The sequence below is a fragment of the Homarus americanus genome, unplaced genomic scaffold (assembly GCF_018991925.1).
Source record: "Homarus americanus isolate GMGI-L3 unplaced genomic scaffold, GMGI_Hamer_2.0 scaffold48090, whole genome shotgun sequence".
Taxonomy (NCBI): domain Eukaryota; kingdom Metazoa; phylum Arthropoda; class Malacostraca; order Decapoda; family Nephropidae; genus Homarus; species Homarus americanus.
In genome coordinates this window covers 151,251-171,535 of record NW_024753848.1, presented here as the reverse complement: position 1 = coordinate 171,535, position 20,285 = coordinate 151,251, and the positions used below count along the sequence as shown (strand labels likewise).

Below are 20,285 nucleotides of genomic sequence, written 5' to 3'. Positions count from 1 at the left end.
AGTGTGTACAGTAGTTCACCCGCTGACACGCTGAGTTTCCAGCTTAGCTTAGGTTGGGTTGGGTTAGGTTGGGTTGGGTTAGGTTGTGTTGGGTTAGGTTAGGTTAGGTTAGGTTGGGTTGGGTTGGGTTAGGTTGGGTTGGGTTAGGTTGGGTTGGGTTAGGTTGTGTTGGGTTAGGTTAGGTTAGGTTAGGTTGGGTTGGGTTAGGTTGGGTTGGGTTAGGTTGTGTTGGGTTAGGTTAGGTTAGGTTATTCTTCAGGTGAAATTAACTAGGGTAGAGTTTCTTGAGGTGATCTTGAGAACCTTCTAGGTGGCGTTGTATCACTCCTCCCTGAAGGTACTGAGCAGCTGACATGGTAGCACGTCGTACTCACATTAATGTGTATTTATGTTCGTTCATGTATTAAAGGCAGATGTTGAACGAGACTCCCTCCTACCAGGCAGAGCGTCACCCCTCAACCACTGTCAAAACTTACAACGGGTGAATCATTAGACATTCATTTCCATTTCACTCCCTAGTTCTAGAAGAAGACGAAAGAATAAATAAAGAGAGGGTGATAAGCAGGGTTCTTTTGCTCTCTATCTCCTCAGCCAGACGGCGACCCTGAGCGAAGTGTGAGACAGGCAGAAGAAAACGCACGAAAACTATTGAAATTCTTTGGGCCACCACGCTAAACGTACCTAGCCCATATGGTACGTGGGATCTACACTATAAATATCACTCATGATGTAAGGTACAATAGCGATGGATTTCTTTATTTGTGTGATCGTAAGAGATGGGTAAATGAGTAAGGAAGAATTAGGAAATATTTAAGAGGTAGCATCCTCACTGCTCAGCTGTTTGGAGTGTGCTGCGCTACCAGACCTTAGATATGTATGTTATTTGCAGCGTTTTTTAAATTGACTCTTTTTGTAGACCGAAAGTTATTTAATGTGTTAGGAATATAATTTAAGTAAAGGTGATGTATTAAAGTACGGGGTACAATAAGTGGGTGGCGGTATAATAATAGTAAATAAACAGTAAGTGGTACCTCGAGCGCTGTGTTCCGACCTCCATTCCGTGACCGCGGCAGTCTGGGTTGAACCAGTGTGACTGTAGGACGCTGCTGCCTCAGGTGTGGCCATCCAACTTTGTTTTCTCTAAAGGCTCTTTAGTCTGTGGATGTGTAGCAATAGTGCGTAGTGATGGAGCGAGGTGGCGGAGGAAGCAGCAGCGGTGGTGGTAGTGGCCTTGGGGAGGACAATCGATGCGCCTGCGGGAGGACCCTGCAGATGGTGGGCGTACATGTCACCCCGACCACCGGCGGCCAGTTCGAACTCCGGGTCGCCGCCACGGATTCCATCGAGTTCCTCCGGCGGCTGGTCTCCAAGCGTCTCCGTGTCCCCAAGGAGCGGATCTGCCTCCTCTACCGCGACAGGTGCGTGTTCTCTACCGTGTAGGCCTGAAACTTGACACCCAGGATAGGCCCCCTTGGCTAGGTACGTCGTCCATACCCTCCCTCCCTCCCTCCAGACGTGACCCCACACCCGGTAGAAATATTCCCCTGCATGACGCTCTGGGGGGAGGGGGTGATTGATAACTAGGTGATAACGGAAGCAAATTACACAACCACGTAGCCACCATGTCCCTCCCCCCCTCCCTCTCTCAGGTCATGAACAAGCATCCGGACCAGAAATTGTTACAGCAGTTCCATTTCCTTCCCCCAAAAAACTAATCGTTACGCGAGGCTCAAGAACAACTTTGCCATCTCTTAGGTTGTAATAAATAATAGGTATTAGTGCGGTGGTTATTAAAATAGGATGTTACGTAGGTTGTGATATTAAGCGAGGAATGATTTAAAATGGTTCAACTAGTAAACGGTAGTGAGGAAAGCTTCTCTCACTGGATATAAACTGATGAAACTCAGCAACAAAGTCTTTAAAGAGTTTTATTTATTTATTTTTTACGTAGTTGGTAATAAATTATGTGATGTTTGTTTGTTTGTTTATCTTGAATGTTAAGTGCGTTTGTATTTTATGTGTTGAACGATTTAATATGTTTTAAGTTACCACAGTACCAAAAAGTAACGTTGTGTGTGTGTGTATGTGTGTTTTACTGTTACATTATTTCTTCAGTAACTGTTTCTTTCACTCGTCGTTCAACAGTCATTAGTCCATAGTGTTGTTCTTTAACTTGCGCTGAAGTTCATGTATTAAAAGACTCGCTTCACAAGTAAACTAACTGCCCTGAAGTGTATGTGTTGACCTTGTGAAGTCCCGCTTGGAATGTGAGTCTCCCTGAAGTTCATGAGCTGACCTGAATCACCCTGAAGTTCATGATCTGGCCTTAAACCTTCCTGAAGTTCACGTTCTGACCTTGCTAAGCTCCCTGAAGTTCATGAGCTTACCTGAAGTGCACGTTCTGATCTTGCTAAGCCTCCCTGAAGTTCACGAGCTGACCTTAAGCCTCCCTGAAGTTCACGAGCTGACCTTTCCGAGTCTCGCTTCAAGAGATAAACCTAGAAACTGATTCACTCCCAAACGCAACACCATTATTTACAACCATCGGAGCTTTGGTGTCGGGGTAAATGTCTCTGTCTGGCGGGGGGGGGTTTGTTAGGACTATATATGCTGTTTGGTGGTTGTAGTTAATCCTAGGGAGGGAGTAGGGGGTTTAATCTTATTTATTTGACGTTAGAATAAAAGGGATAGGATTTTATAGTCTCTTCCACGAGGTATAAAAGGACTTAACTCTCTTTGAAGCTTGTTTACGATACGGGATGTGATGCTCAGCCTATAGGTTTTTTTTTTTCCCTAGCATATGGTAGGTATAGGATCGAGTTTCTTAACCACGTGGCGATGGATCGGATCCCACGTGAGGAAAGAGGGTTGGATCCTTTGTTAAAGATGCTTACCTATTCTTGATTTTTCCTTCCTGTAAGACTATTCGATCCCATGTATTCCACGTTGACGAGACTTACTGAATCCACTCCTCCATCCATGAACAATAATACGATCAGTATCGAAATCTATTGTACCCACAGTAAAGGCTACCCGATCCTATCTTTAAAACTACAATGAATTAAGATTAGATTTTTTTTATTAACTCTCCATGTTTAAGAGTTGGCATCCAATCCTTTTATATACGGTGTTGGGAGGAGAATTTAGCGACCAGTGGTTTCTCTTCGGCTGGATTGTTTTATCTGTGATTGGTCCGTTCTGAATGAGTCTGGGCGGGCGAACGGTAAAGATCGACTCGTACTGGACTGCCTGCCTGCCTACGTCGCCTACAGGATATGGCTAACGACGAAGTGTTGTGGTGCAGTTGGGGTAGGTGGAAGAGTGTGGCATTTAGGTAGATATTTTTATTTGTGGGTGCGTTAAGTTCAGGTGTGGAATGTGGGGGTTAGGTAAGGTGCGTTGTCTTCAGATGTGTGTGGAGTTATTGTAGGTGTGTGGGGGCTATTGTAGGTGTGTAGTGTATTCAGATGTGGGGATTTTTGTAGGTATAATTTCTGTACAGGTGTGGGGGTTATTTACAGGTGTGTACTCTTCAGGTTTGCAATTACTAACATCAATTGACCCATAAACAAACCTATTCGATTCTTTTAACACAAGATACAGTAAAACCAAAATACAAAATCGGTTGTAATTCTGGAGGTTGTAACACTGCAGCTGATTTGTACTGTACAGGTTATAACGGGGTGGGGGGGGGGGACATTAACCATAAGAGTATTAAGTTAAAGTTCCACTAACCTAACTTAATGTAACCTCACCAAATAGCGTTAGGGTGGTTAATCTTCAGGTGACCCCCAGACACACACCTCTGCCTGTTGTTAGTAGCATATGTGACGTATGTACAGTGTTAAATAGGTAACGAGAGAAAGTTTTAAAGGCAGTTAATAGTTATAGGTGTTTGTTAATGTTAAATTGCTGTTGTATGTTGTTTTTGTAAGTGACTCGAGTGTAGTAAGACTTTAGTTGTTGAAGCCCAAATATACTTAAACAAAAACAGCATCAAGAACATTATTTTCAAACTCGCTATTTATCTGTATTTAGTTTATTTGTCAGTAGCTTATTTCTCTATTTCTATCTATCTATCTATCTATTTCTATGTAGTGATGACAATAGAATGTTTAATAGACTTAGATGAATGACAAACCTTTTAATTAGAAAGTTTGGGATTGTATTAAAAAGAAAATCCTACACAAAAGAATTCTTGTTTAAATATCGGGAAACAATATCTTGAAGGAGGGAAGGAGAAGGAAGGAGGAAGGAAGGAAGGAAGGAAGGAAGGAAGGAGGGAAGGGAGGAAGAAGGAAGGAAGGAAGGAAGGAAACAATATAGATGTGAGGTTTATGAAAGTTGCTGTTGTTGTTTACAGTGTCATGACGTCATAATTTCTGCCATTACGTCATTACCTCTAGGATATGACGTGTGTAGTAGTAGCAGCAGTAGCAGTAGTAGTAGTACGGTACCTCCATCCTACTGAACGGTTTCCAGGTGTGTCATCCCTCCCTCTCAGAGAATGGATCGCTTCTTATTAAACTCTACCAGTGTATTGAAAGACTTGGCACACACAGAGATACGTTATTAAGCTTTAGTGAGGCAAAAACTGACGAAAAGCTTGATAATAATGAACAGGGAGTGACGATAGTGGAAGCTTTGTCTCACCTGGGGGATTCATTGCCTTACCTGGGGGATTCTTTACCTCACCTGGGGGGATTCATTGCCTTACCTGGGGGATTCATTACCTCACCTGGGGGGGATTCATTACTTCACCTGGGGGGATTGATTACCTCACCTGGGGGGGATTGATTACCTTACCTGGGGGGATTAACTTAATAAAATATAATAAGAAATGATTTTAATGAATGCAATTTGTGGATTGAAAGGTAATAAAATATACCTTAGTTTTTACATAACTTACCTTGAGTATACTGTAATATATAACCTTATACTCTAAATATATCAGTAATATAATTGGTTACAGTTACCTTAAATATAATACAAATTACCTTCAATATAGTTGGAATATGGGTTAATAGAATAAACTGGATTATACCGTAAATTGAAGGAATATACTCCATTCCTCTCTTATTCTTGACCTAAAATATACCCCTAAGCTTGACCTAAAGTATATACCTCAGCTTGATCATAAGTATACCTAAGCTTGACCATAAGTAGACCTCAGCTTAACCTAAAATATACCCCAGCTTGATCATAAGTATACCTAAGCTTGACCATAAGTAGACCTCAGCTTAACCTAAAATATACCCCAGCTTGACCATAAGTATACCCCAGCTTGACCATAAGTATATACCTCAGCTTGACCTAAGTTACCGAAGTCAATGTTAATGGCTTATCAAATCAATACTCCATTATTCGCCTGAGTTGTGATATAATCTACAGGTGTTTTGAGCGTGTAATGATACGTGGAGGTATATAATCCATTGGTAAAGCGAGATTATACGTGTGTCCTAAATTATATACGGTTCCGGTCTATAATTTGGGATATATATATTTTCTTCAGTGCTTAATATAAAATAATGTGTAAGTATTGTGTGTGTGTGTGTCGGTAGTTCGTGGTATAGACATACGAATTTGTTAGTAAAAGTTTCGTTTCATGTAATAATTACTTTTCATGTTTGAGAAAGTAATGCATTTATACGAACTAATTACTCTAATGATTTTTTTTTTAGATATATTTTTTTTTTTTTTTTTTTTTGCTATTTACAGTGCATAATGCCTTTGTTGTTTTCTTAAATAGGAGTAAATGGACCACCTGAAGATTAAACGCCACCTTGGGAGGGGTTAGGTTAGGTTAATCTTGAATTGAAATATATGGTGTGGTGTGGGTGGTTGGTGAGGTGTGGGTAGTTGGTGTGTGTGGGTAGTTGGTGTGGTGTGGGTAGTTGGTGTGGTGTGGGTAGTTGGTGAGGTGTGGGTGTGGTGTGGTGTTGTGGTGTGGTGTGGGTAGTTGGTGTGGTGTGGTGTTGTGTGGTGTGGGTGGTTGGTGTGGTGTGGGTAGTTGGTGGTGTGGTAGTTGGTGTGGTGTGGGTAGATGGTGTGTGGTGTGGGTGGTTGGTGTGGTGTGGGTGGTTGGTGGTGTGGTGGTTGGTTGGTGTGGGTGGTTGGTGTGGTGTGGGTGGTTGGTGTGGTGTGGGTGTTGGTGTGGTGTGGGTAGATGGTTTTGGGGTGGTTGGTGGTGTGGGTAGTTGGTGTGGGTGTGGGTAGTTGGTGTGGTGTGGGTGTGTTGGTGGTTGTGGGTGTGGTGTGTGGTTGTTTGTGGGTGGTTGGTGTGGTGTGGGTGGTTGGTGTGGTGTGGGTAGATGGTGTGTGTGGGTGGTTGTTTGGTGTGGGTGGTTAGTTTTGGTGTGGGTAGTTGGTGTGGTGTGGGTAGATGGTGTGGTGTGGCTAGATGGTGTGGTGTGGGTAGATTCACAATACAAGATATCCACTTATTGTAGGATATTGAGACACAGGTATAGTGTGTGTGTGAGCAGGTGTTCAGGGCCGCCGCATTCCAATTGGCACAGGTGTTTGGGGGGTGAGATGGTAGGATATGTGTAGTTGGAGGACACGTGTTTAATATGGACAGGTGTGTAGTCAGGTGTGGTTGAAATAGTATTGAGAATGTTACACATGTTAGCGTAGGTGTGTGTGTGTGTGTGACAAAATACCCGGACTTTTACCTCGTTATCTCACACACACACACACACACACACACACACACATTTTGTATATTCACTGGGTTGTATCGCTAACGAGGTAACTAGCTCATCCCTCAAATGGTTAGGTTAGCGTTTGGTTAGGTTTAAGTTAGCGATAGGGTGGTTAATCTTTAATAGGTGATTAATAGGTGAAATAAACTAGTGGGTGATGGGTAGAGATTCTTCAGGTGATCCCAAGACTCAATCAAGACCCAATCAAGACTCAACCAAAACCCAACCAAAGCTCAACCAAAACCCAACCAAGACCCAACCAAAACTCAACTAAGACCCAACCAAAACTCAACCAAGACCCAACCAAGACTCAACCAAAACCCAACCAAGACTCAACCAAAACCCAACCAAAATCCAACCAAACCCAACCAAAACACTCAAGGAGGAGGAAGAAGTATTTGTAATAGATGGCGTGCACAGCCTCCCTTAACCGTTACTAGGTTCTTGTGCCAGGCGAGGTGGGAAAGCATTATCGATTTTGCTGTAGCTACGCAAGCAAGCAAGCAAGGCCCATTGAACCCTCTGCACGCACGCACATTGGGATGCACGGACGGGAAGGGGAGAGAGGGGGTAGGGAAGGGAGAGGTTAGGGGGGGGAAGGGCGATAGAGGCAAAGGGTTAATGCTTGTGTGGGGTGGACAGGATGCAGAAGTGGCCGGGGTGGGAGGGAAGGGGTGATTGGTGGGGGGAGGAGAGGGGTAGGAAGGAACAGTGAAGAGGTGGTTGGGAACGTTGTAGTGAGGGGGAGGGGGTGGTGGATGTGGGGGTAGGTATTGGAAGTGGATGGAGTGGAGTGTGGGTGGGTGGATAGCGAGGAGTGGAGGATGGAGTTGTGGTGGAGTGAGACTGGAGGTAAGGAAGGGTAGGACCTAACCTAACCTAACCCAACCTAACCTAACCATGAACCAGCTAGGTAAACCCAATAAATTTATATAAAATAAAATATAGTACCAATTACGTATATGATATTAGCTTGATTTTACTCTATTTGTTATTGACGTTTACTTTGTGTACTTAGTGATTGTTTAATGTATAATTGGGTCGTTACGAGGTGGTTGAACAAATTTAGTTAAGTTTACCATTGAAATTCCCTCATCACTTGGCGACATTTAGCAACTAACCCGAGTCCTGTATAATACCTGTTTATATTATTGTATAGTGGATAAATTAGACTTTTTATTATATATTATGATTTAGAAATATGAAGGTAAATATTATAGTAAGATATATAAGTAAAGGAGGTGGTAAAAATTGTAGTTTGTCGTCGTTATATGCGCTTTAAGTTGATGCCAGATGTTGATATTTTGTCCCGTCACTCTCTCACCCTTCCCTCACCAGCTGTACGTAGGGGACACTGGTATCTCAGCACTAACTATATTTATGTGTTTGAGAATTTGACCAAGTGCTCTCTCTCTCTCTCTCTCTCTCTCTCTCTCTCTCTCTCTCTCTCTCGTTGACATGAGTGTGATGAACGTCTAGTACACACACACACACACACACACACACACACACGCGGTCGCTATGACGAGATGTTAAACAATCCAAATGTTTACCTCACGTGTGGAAGTTGATAAACGAAGGTGAAGTTAATGCTGAAATTATCGTGGCTGATGTAGGCCTACGGGTGTGTGGGGTAAAGGCTTTTGTTAGTGTAGCAGGGATGGTGAGAGAGAGAGAGAGAGGCCACCACGCAGGGACCAACACACAGAAAAAGAAAGTAGGGATTGGTGCAGGGAGAGAGAGAGAGAGAGAGGAGCTCGATAGGAGGCGAGGGAGATAGTGGTAGGGCTATGGGGCCTTTACTGGGGGAGGGAGGGAGGGTCCCCAACTAGAGAGCGATTGACGGGGAGAGGTGCAGGCAGAGGGGAGAGAGAGATAAAGTGAGTGAGAGGAAGGTAGGAAAAAGGTAGAGAGCGAGAGAGAGAGAGAGAGAGTTGGAAGGGGTCCAAATGCTTGAGCATAAAAATTGCTTCACCCCCTCGCACATAGCTATTGCCTGCGCCGGAGAGCAGCCGCGGCCTCCCATTTGAATATCGGCTGCAATGGTTGTCTGCTATGGAAAAGAGGGAAGGGGTTGTAGACTAGGAAGCGTCCCTCTCCCTCCAATCCCCTCTCACCCCACCCCCCCTCTCCATCCCCTCTCTGACGTGAACTGTATGCAGCTACAGGATACAGCCTTATTCCTGATGTAGCCCCACCCTCATACACTGAGCGCCGGGCTGATGGTATCTAAGAGAGTGTTGTCGACGAGGTGTGGAAGGGGGCTGGTGGAATAGGGGTGGAAGGGGGCTGGTGGAATAGGGGTGGAAGAGGGACTTATGGTAATAGGGGAGGAAAGGGAATTAGTGGAACAGTAAATACTAAACATCGAAAACTAACTACGACAGTAAATACTAAACATCGAAAACCACTCCAATGAATATAGTTAATTAATATTTGCACTTTTTTTTTTAGTTTTTATGATAAAGCGAAATACGTAGTACTTAATAGAAGTAATAGGTGGGAGGGGGGGTTACATAGATAAGACCCTCCCTCCCCCTCCCTCCCCTGCCCCTCCCTCCTCCCTCCTCCTGCCTCCTCTCCCCCTCCCTCCTCCCTCCTCCCTGCCCCCTCTCCCTCCCGTGTCTGCAGAAGGAAAGCGACTGAGACAAGACTATTGATTAAGGCTCCTTCTGCCACTGCCACCTACTTAGCGTAATTGACCGCCATAGTATAGGCCTAACGCACTCCTGACGGTCGTGTTGTTGTTGACGTTTAACCTTGAAATTTCCGCCTCTAGTTAAATGATTCTTGTTCACTATTTACCTGGTTTTTTTTTTTAACTTTTAGACATTTTATCTATTTTTTACGTGTTGTTTTATAATTAGTGTATTTTGTGAAAGTCTGGGGGTGTTTAAAAGTGTTATTTAAATTGTTTTATGGTTTTATTTCACCTTTACCTAAACCGGAAATTTGGACAAAAATATACGCTCTCATCCCCCTTTTAGTTCCAGATTTTTTTCCTACTGTGGTCTCTCTCTCTCTCTCTCTCTCTCTCTCTCTCTCTCTCTTGGGGTGAAAATTAATCATAGACAAACATTAATATTTAACCTATTAGGCCTGAGGCAGATCCGGAAGAGGGAGAGGAGGAGGAGGAGGAGGGAAGAGAAGTAGGAGAGAGAGAAGAGGAGAGAGGGGGGAAGTCAGACCTATTGCCGTCAACACTGGCGGTAATAGTGTGTGTGTGTGTGCGTGTGCAGTATTACGCAATAGCAGCTGTTTAATAGGAACAGATTTATAATGAAGCGATCGTATCCGTGTGTGTGTGTGTGTTTTGTGACGTACCCGGATTACTGTTTGTGTATGTACGTTTGTTTGTGTGTATGTACGTTTGTTTGTGTGTATGTATGTATGTATGTATTGTATTGTTTATATATGGAAGTCCGCGTGCTATATGGACTGATGATGTATGTATGTATGAATACATATTAAGTCCAATCACAACACTCATACAGACTAAGCTTTTTAACTTGGGGACTTTTTCCAGCTTATTTTCCTGTCTCAGCTTATTTACCTGTCTCATCGTATTTTCCCGTACACTTTTTCTGTTCTCATCTTAGTTTCCCGTCTCAGCTTATTTACCTGCCAAAGCTTATTTTCCTGTCTCGCTTTTTCGTCTCAGCCTGTTTTCCTGTCTCAGCTTATTTCCCCGCCTCAGCTTATTGACCTGTCTCGGCTATTTTTCCTTTCCCAGCTTATTTTCCTGTGTCTCAAGATGGTGGTTGTTATTGTTGTGTTTTTTTTTATTTGTGTGTGTATTTTTTAAGTGGATCAAATCGGTTCCTGTGATAAGGTTGTTGTTGTTGTTTGTAATAGTAATAGCAGCTTAAGTTAATGCTCTAATAATAGTAACTTAGTGTGATTACTAGTATTGCTATTATTAAATGAAACATAGCACTGTCTAGCCCCGAGATGTAAACAAACGTGTGTGTGTGTGTGTTGATTCTCCTTCATGTGTTAATTACTCTCTCTCTCTCTCTCTCTCTCTCTCTCCCCCATGTACCTAGGGTTGCCCCTTTGTCCGGTCTAAGGTCAAGGTCACGGACGATGCCTAAGAGGTCACGTACGAAATTGTTAGTTATTTAAATTTATTTGTGTTAATTTTTATTTTCGTGTGTGTGTGACCTCCGTTTCCTCTTACGGTTCGATAACGGAGGAGGTGGTGCTGATAACGGGTGATAAGACGCTCTCTCTTCTTCCTCTTCCCCTCCTCTCCTCCTCTCTTCACCTCCTCCTCCTCTCCTCTATCTTCGTACCCTCCCTCTCCTCCCTCCTCTTTCTTCGTAACACCCCCCCACCCCCACACCGGTAAAACAGGCCGGGGAAAAGTGTGAAACCACGTGTGACGTCATTTCGGATCTGCAGGATGTTAACCTTCCTCACCCCCCTTCCCCCCTGCTCCCCTGCTCCCTCTCCCCATTTATCCATTTTATCCTGTGTCTTTTTTTTTGTGTTTGTGAATCTTGCAGTAACAATAATGATGATAATAATACTAACAGTAATTAGATCCTTGTAATAATAATAATCTGATCCAAAATAGAACACACACACACACACACACCACACTCACACACACACACACACACACACACACACACACACACTCACACTCACACACTCACACACACACACACACTGACTGGTGAAGAAACACAGGGCGGACAATTGAAATCACAAATGAAATGGTGAAAGAGTTGATTGACCTGCCTTATGGTGACTGACGTGGTGTGTGTCTGTCCGTCCTTGTGGTGACTATAATGGTATAACACTGTGGCGACTTGGTGACTATAATGGTATAATACTGTGGCGACTTGGTGACTATAATGGTATAACACTGGGTATATGCATGGCGACTTGGTGACTATAATGGTATAACACGGTGACGACTTGGTGATTATAATGGTATAACACTGTGACGACTTGGTGACTATAATGGTATAACACTGTGACGACTTGGTGACTATAATGGTATAACACTGTGGCGACTTGGTGACTATAATGGTATAACACTGTGACGACTTGGTGACTATAATGGTATAACACGGTGACGACTTGGTGACTAATGGTATAACACTGTGACGACTTGGTGACTATAATGGTATAACACTGTGGCGACTTGGTGACTATAATGGTATAACACTGTGATGACTTGGTGACTATAATGGTATAACACTGTGACGACTTGGTGACTATAATGGTATAACACTGTGACGACTTGGTGACTATAATGGTATAACACTGTGACGACTTGGTGACTATAATGGTATAACACTGTGACGACTTGGTGACTATAATGGTATAACACTGTGACGACTTGGTGACTATAATGGTATAACACTGTGACGACTTGGTGACTATAATGGTATAACACGGTGACGACTTGGTGACTATAATGGTATAACACTGTGACGACTTGGTGACTATAATGGTATAACACTGTGACGACTTGGTGACTATAATGGTATAACACTGTGACGACTTGGTGACTATAATGGTATAACACGGTGACGACTACCTAGTGGTCACCAAGACATTGTCAGAGAAGACGTTGATCACTGAACTCGTTTGACCTTTAACTTGGTGAATCTACGTGTGTGTGTGTGTGTGTGTGTGTGTGTGTGTGTGTTTTGTTTCTTTATCAACTGTATTTGACCTCATAATACCTGTCTCTCAACACCTGTCTCAATTTGTTTATCTGTCAACGCCTGTCTTATTTGTTTACCTGTCAGCATCTGTATGTCTGTTTACCTGTCAACACCTGTGTATATGGATCTTGTTCTTGTGCTTACATTGTGATGGAGAAGGAGGGAAGGAAGATGAAGGAGTGTGTTGCAGAAGGACGGAAGGAAGGCAGGCGAAGATCCTAGTAATACCTATCCTTCTCTCCCTCCCCCCCCCTCTCCTTCAGTACCTACCTGACTACACCTCTTAATTACCTTCGTGTTGTGTCCACACCTGTAATTATCCGCGGTGGTTCTTCTTCTTTGGTGGTTCACTTGTTTATGTATTTAATATTTTTTGTTATTGTTTTTGTTTTTAATCTTTTTTTTGTTTTGTCTAATTGCTTTTGTTTTTTTTATTTGGTCTTTCTCTCCTTCCCCCCTTCCCCTCCTTCCCCCCTTCGCCCTCCTCCTTCCCCATCTCTGCAGTACCCGCATCAAAGCTCCCATGTGGGTCTCTCACGTAGGAAGGGGTGGGAGGAAGGAAGTGAATGGGAGGGAAAAGGAAGTGGGTTAAGGAGGGTGGGAAGGATAAATGAGAAGGAGGAACACTTATGTAAGGGAGGTTGGTAGAGAGGGAAGGGAAGGGGGGGTGAGGAGGAAGGGATTAAGGAGTGTTGGTGAAGGGGTAGGTAGGGGGTGTGGTGATGGGGGAGGAAGGGTGAGGGGGAGGGGGTTTAAGAGACTTCAGTGTGTTAAGAAATTAAATTATTTACTCCGTTATTTTGGTCTTGTCCCGCATGCGTCTATTAAGCCCTTCCTCCCGCATGCGTCTCCAAGGTCCACCTCCAGTATGCCATCCTTAGGTTCAGGTTTCACATCACCAGCAACCCCTCCTCCTCCTCCCCTACCGTACCCTTCTCCTCCTCCCTCCTCCCTTCCCCTTTACCCAAAGCAGGTACAATCGGCCTTGTTCCCCCACCCTGTTGCAAGGTCTCACATCCAGCACATTGTTAGTTGGTCGAGGCCGGTGGGAGGAGGGGAAGGTGTGCTGGCCTACACATCCTCCTCCCTCCCTCTACACATCTCTCTCCCCCCTTCCTCCACCCCTCTGCCTTTTCATCTTTTATCATTCTTCTCTCCTGTTTTTACTCGACCCTCCTCTTCCTCTTCTGCCCCACCTACCTACCTCCTCTTACTCCTCCTCCTCCTCCTTTCCCTCCCTTCCCATCCCCCACCTACCTCCTCGCCCTCTTTCTCCCCCTCCTCCCCCCTCTGGCGTTACCACATTACTACAGTTCTGGATGCAACAATTGCGATTTTTTTTGGTCATTCATTAACACAGACCTGCCTGCCTGCTGCGATTCTCTCTCTCTCTCTATGGGGGCCTCTGGCTCTTCAAAAACACAATCTATGGTTACTGCACAAAAGAGAGTTGTTCGGACAATGGCCTACTTGAAAAAAACAGATCACACAAACGAAAAATTTGCTATATTTGAAAATGTTAAAATTCGAAGATATTAACACCTACTGCTGTGCCCTCTTTGTTTTACATATCTATCAATCACTTGCTTGACAATAATTATTTCCAGTTCCGGAATAATCAGAGATACAACTTAAGGCACCCAGAGCTACTAAGACCACCCCCCATGCTCTCCTCTCAGTCCCAGACCTCCATATATATATATATATATATATATATATATATATATATATATATATATATATATATATATATATATATATATATATATATATACTAAAAATAATAAATAAATAAAATAAATAAATATTGAAATTATAACCGTGGTAACATTATGAGATGTTCTTATTACCATCATGCAATTGTACTATTCCAGATGTTACTAAATGTTACATAATACTTCCTTGAGATAAATGTATAGTATATATCAGGTGCCTAAAAGAGAGCTCAAGTTCTCAACTGTTAATGTTGTTATCATTATCCACTCTGTATCTGTGTTTTCTGTGGAAATAAACTGATTTAATTCAATTTAACTCTCTCCCTTTTACTCTCTCCCTACCATATCCTCTCCACTTCTTCTCCCCCTCTCCCTTATTTTCACCCTTTATCTTCCCCCACCTCTTCCCCTCTCCCACCTCTTCCCCTATCCTCCCACCCCTCACCTCCCCCACCTCTTCCCCCTTGTGTGGTCTTCCTCACGCCCGCCCTTCTTGCAGACGTTCCCAGTTTCCGGCGGTGGGAGTCGTCTCGGGGCGGCCTAAATTGATTCCCGGGTTAGTGGGTTAGTCTGGCTTTGACCTTGGGTTAACTCGGGGTCATCTGAGGTAACTTAAGGTCTGGGTTAGTGGGTTAGATGAGGATAATGGCTAAGCTTGAGCTATGCTGGTGGGTTGTTCTGGGATAATGGCTAAGCTTGGGTTATGCTGGGGGTAGTTCTGGGATAATGGCTAAGCTTGGGTTATGCTGGGGGTAGTTTTGGGGATAATGGCTAAGCGGTTATGCTGGAGGTAGTTTTGGGGATAATGGCTAAGCTTGGGTTTATGCTGGGTAGTTTTGGGGATAATGGCTAAGCTTGGGTTATGCTGGGGGGGTAGTTTTGGGGATAATGGTTATGCTGTGGTCAACTTTGAATTAGTAGACTAAGCCTGAGTTATCCACGGCAGCATTAGGTTAAGTTACTGGAGCTCCCTTCGTGGTTGAGTAATTCATGCTAGATATGTATACGTGTGTATATGTGTATATGAATGTGTGTATGTATATATGTATGCAAACGATACCCTCACTAGTCGGGAATTGAACCCATCTTGTAGTATTGTTTGTATGAGCTGATGAGATGCACAGTATGTATGTATGTATGTATGTATGTATGTATGTGTGTGTGTGTGTGTATGATTTCTCTAACGTGATGTGGTCCTTGATGTATAGATTATCCCTCTTATTTCTTCCTAAGACATGATTTAATATGGGGTTTAGCTGCGTCATCTGGCTCTATGAATACAAAAGCCTGACTGACAGTTTTTGATCAGCTGATGTTAGGCTACTATGACTACTACTTACTATTGGTACTACTACTACTACATGTGGCAGTAGTACCCTCCCCGACCGATGGAATCCTGCCCGACACAATGATAAGACCTTGGTTATCCCTCGGGGCAAGGACCTAAGCCACCACCACTACCACCATCCTCACTACCATCATCCTCACTACCACCATCCTCACTACCACCATCCTCCTACCACCATCCTCACTACCACCATCCTCACTACCACCATCCTCACTACCACCATCCTCACTACCAATCCTCACTACCAATCCTCCTACCACCGTCCTCCTTCCACCACCGTCCTCACTACCACCATCCTCACTACCACCATCCTCACTACCACCATCCTCCACTACCACCATCCTCCCTACTACCACCATCCTCACACTACCACCATCCTCACTACCACCATACTCACTACCATCATCACTACCATTATCATAACCCCCATCCTCACTACCACCATCATCACTACCACCATCATCACTACCACCACCATCTCTCTCCACCACCACTAACCACGATCCTTTATGTACCAGCATTAGTGGTGGTGGTGATGGTAGTAGAAACAACGCTTATAGTCCATCACGTCTCCTAACAGTAACAGTAGCAGCGCCCACGTAGCACCAGTAGTAGCACCAGTGCGTGCAGGGCCCACGTAGCACCAGTAGTAGCAGCAGGTAGCACCAGTAGTAGCACCACGTAGCACCAGTTGTAGCGCCCACGTAGCACCAGTAGCAGCGCCCATGCTCCAATGCAGCGCCCACGTAGCACCAGTAGCAGCGCCCACGTAGCACCAGTAGCAGCGCCACATGCTTCCAGTGCGCGCCCAGCACCAGTAGCAGCGCCCACGGTAGCACCACTGGTGCAGCGCCCACGTAGCACCAGTAGCAGCGCCCACGTAGCACCATGCCGCACCACGTGCACCATGCAGCGCCCACGTAGCACCAGTGGCCACGGCAGCGCCCACGTAGCACCAGTCGCAGCGCCCACGTAGCACCAGTAGCAGCGCCCACGTAGCACCAGTAGCAGCGCCCACGTAGCACCAGTAGCAGCGCCCACGTAGCACCAGTAGTAGCACCCACGTAGCACCAGTAGTAGCACCCACGTCACAAGTAACTGTTGTATATTGGCTACTCCCGTTTTCCTTTATTTTTTTATAGTGGCAACAATATGGCAACGCCCAGTGGTAGTACTTCACCTGTAGCTGCTGCCCTGGTCCATCTTAGGGGGGGCAGGGTAGGGCAGGGTAAAGTTATGTTAGCAGGGCAAGGTCAGGTAGGGTAGCAGGATGGGTAAAAGTAGCAGAACAGGGTAGGTTAGGGCAGGGTAGGGTAGGGTAGCAGGGCAGCCGCACCCTCAGGCAAGGCAGCAGGCCTGAACCCTTTGGTGTAGCAGGTGAGACCAGAGTCTAGACGGGGACCCTCACCCTCCCTCATCCCTCACCTTCCCTCCCTCTCTTAACCCTCCTTCACCCTCTCCCCCTCACCCTCCCTCCCTCAACCCTCCCTCAACCCTCAACCTTCCTCCCTTAACCCTCAACCTTCCTCCCTTAACCCTCTCCCTCCCTCCCTTAACCCTCTCCCTCCCTCCCTCCCTAACCCTCACCCTCCCTCCCTCCCTTAACCCTCACCCTCCCTCCCTTAACCCTCACCCTCCCTCCCTTAACCCTCACCCTCCCTCCCTTAACCCTCTCCCTCACTTACCCTCACCCTCCCTCTCCCTTACCCTAAATCACGAAGTATTTTATAGTTATCTTCGTTACGTCAGTGCGTCTCAGAGCTCAAGACTGTGATGTTATGGTCTTTTAAAATACCCTGTTAGCAACTATCATGACAGGATTGGCACGCTCACTAGGTAATTATCTTTGCGTGTTGGGAGGGAGGGGCGTGAGGCTGGTGGAGTTAGCTAGTGTACAAAACAAAGGGTGAGGGAGGGAGAGGTAAGGTCTCTCACGGGGGGTACCTTTCCCACGGCTCCAATGTCAGCTCTGGCGGTGGTGCTCTCAACCTCGCCCAGTTATTTATGCAACACGGATTAAGTTACTTTATTTCAGGGTTGTTTTTGCGTCTGTGTGAGTAAGTAGAGCTGTGGGCGTGTTTACCTCAGAGCGTGTCTATGATAGTCGATTCTTTCCTTCCCTCCTGATTGGCGGGGGGAGGGAGGAATGTCACTGGCGTATTGCGAAGGTGGTGTGTGGCGGCGGCGGCGAGCCTTCACAGACACAGACACGCGGTATAGGATCAGTGGGCGTCGCTCTAACCTTCCACACACACGCATGAGTAGACTAAACAAGTCTCGGTTTAATGCTACGTTTGGTTCTAGTCAGTTTCATTCATACATTAAATGGACAATGGCCTTCATTCAGGACACTCTAGCAGCCTGTCTGTCTGTCACCTCTAAACAGCTGCTGAGTGATGTGTGTGTGTGTGTGTGTTCTCGGGGCCCTGTGTTAGTTATCTTGGGGGCCCTATCTTAACTGTCATGGGGCTCCTTTGATAACTGTCTTGGGTCCTCTTTTTTTTTTATCTTAGCGAGACCCGTGTTATCACCAGCTGGGGGAGGGAGGAGAAAGGGGGCAGGGGAGAGGAGGAACAAGGGGGGAGGTAGGGACAGAATCAACTCACAAAGAGGTCGTTCGTCATTAGCCTATCCGGTTTCTCTGTCACTCAAGATGGCGTCACACCTCCTCCAGACTGTTTGTTTACATTCATGCGTTGATAATTGTTGTGGTTGTGTCTAGTAATGAGGGGTGGTAATAGGTGTTGAGGGTAATTATGAGGTTGAAGTGGTAATTATGAGATATAGAGAGTAATTAGGATGACCTTTATTATCTATAAACCATTGCCGTCGTCTCCTTACTCAATCATTCACTTCTGTTTCAACATGACAAATAGGTCAACCAGATCCAACCTAACCTAACCCAATCTAATTAACCTAACTTAACCCGTTTCCTCACCCTGTATAGTGTGGCTGTGTTTGACCTGGGTGTCTCGTGTGTGTGTGTAATAATAAACGGTTTATTGAAAAGTTCTGCAGCCCGAAGGCTAAAAATATACATTGGACATAAATGACTTATTACATACATTGTGGTTTAACAAAGCTTCATTAGAGAAAGGTAAAGGAACAACAGATTAATGTTTACAGTGGAGGTCACGTAAATCTTGTGCGCTGAGATGTTGAACAGCAGACGCGTAGTGTAGTAACCCTCACAGATGGTGTTATGAGGGGCCTCACATGGTGTAGTAATTCCCTCACAGATGGTGTTTTGAGGGGCCTGATGGTGTAGTAATTCCCCCACAGATAGTGTTATGAGGAACCTCAAAAGATGCTGTAGCAACTCATTCACTACGTGGTGTCTAGCATCATGGGGACACCACGTGGTCTGGTGTCAGGGACCTCACTCACTCAAGTGAGTGAGATGTGATCCCAGGCCTCCCTATCGTGGACGGATTAACACATAGCTGGTGTTGTTGAGTCTCAGGGGCAGTTATCACTGGGTACCTGGGACCTCACTGTGTGAAGATTAGCTTGGGTACGACTCAGCTGTTACTGTCGAGTTGTTTTTCACTGACTTAAGCACTGTTCACCACTATTCAACACTGGTTCCATTCCTAAATGAAAAAGTAACTTCTGGCGAGAACTTGTTGATATTCCGGTGGGGAGGAGGGTTCGGGAGGGTTGGTATGGGCCAACATAACAGTTGACCTGGCTGCTGCCTGAGCAGTGCCAGGTACGTCTTGACCCTTCGGTGTGTGTGTGTGTCAGTAATTATGGTAAGATATGATATGATGTCTGTGTTCCTTACCTTCTTCCTCTTCCTACTCTTCCTCATTCCTTCCTCCTCCTACCTACGCATTCTTAAGCCAGACTGTAAGGCGCGTTAACTCTTGGTGACTGGGCCAAGGAGTATATAGAGGACCTCAAGGATGAGTCACTTCCAATGGCCCAAACCTGTTGTACTTTATACCGTCTCTTGGTCGCCGTCTCCTCTTCCTCGTCACAAGATCCACTCCTACGCCTGTGTGTGTGTGTGTGTGTGTGTGTGTGTTTTTGTAAGAGAGGATTTAATGGTGTCAAAATAAGTTAGGAAGAGAAGCGTTAAAGGGAATAATTGGCGTTCAAGGTCGCCCACCCTGTGATATCCCTACCCCACCACCACCACCTTACCTACCTACCTAGTACCTACCTCTGAGGATGTCTTTCTACCCTCGACGCCTTCACAAGGAGACGAGGAGGCTATCGACGACCTGAAGGGCTTGTGGGGAGGGGAGAACGATTTAAATGCGTGGTTGAAGCTTAAAGCTGACATGCCTGAACAGCTTTCTAAAGATTTTTTTTCTCCCAACATGCTGGGGCGCGGGTGTATGAGATGGGTACAAATAACCGAGACTCCTGTAGTGGTCGGTCGCCTGTGAGCTTGGGGTAGTGCCTGAGGGAGGTGAGGGAGGGGGACACATGATTACAGCGAGGTGGAGGAGGAGGCCTTCAGAGGGTCGCCAACCTCTGTACACCGTCAGGTAATACTGTAAGTCACGTCCAGGTGTTTTAAACGTCTGGGAATAGTGGTGTTCCTTAGGTGCCTGCCTTCTTCCTGCTGACGAAGATGTGACGCACTGACCGACCCTTACCATGAAGCGGTGAGTGTTGGGGGAGAGGGTGAGACATGTCTTGGAGGGAGAGAGAGGTGGTCTTTTGGTGAGAGGGGCGATGTTCTGGGGAGGTGATAGATGATTTGGGAGGAGGTGAAGGAGGTATTTTTGGAGGGGGGTGTGCCGTAGGAGGGAGGGAAGGGGAGATTGAAGTTGCAGTAGAGTATGGTATTATTTTATGTCTTAAGTGTAGCATAGGAGGA

The 20,285-nt window shown here is 45.4% G+C and overlaps 1 protein-coding gene across 1 annotated transcript in view; it reads left to right on the top strand.

The window, feature by feature from the left end:
- Nucleotides 1-1,084: 1,084 nt before the first annotated feature.
- The window catches only part of LOC121855618 (midnolin-B-like), a 36,219-nt gene continuing 17,018 nt past the window's right edge, over nucleotides 1,085-20,285 (top strand). Inside the window, exon 1 of the mRNA XM_042350680.1 lies at nucleotides 1,085-1,418. Within this exon, the coding sequence (XP_042206614.1) occupies nucleotides 1,186-1,418 (233 nt within the window). The 5' untranslated portion in view covers nucleotides 1,085-1,185. The remainder of the gene's footprint in view (nucleotides 1,419-20,285) is intronic.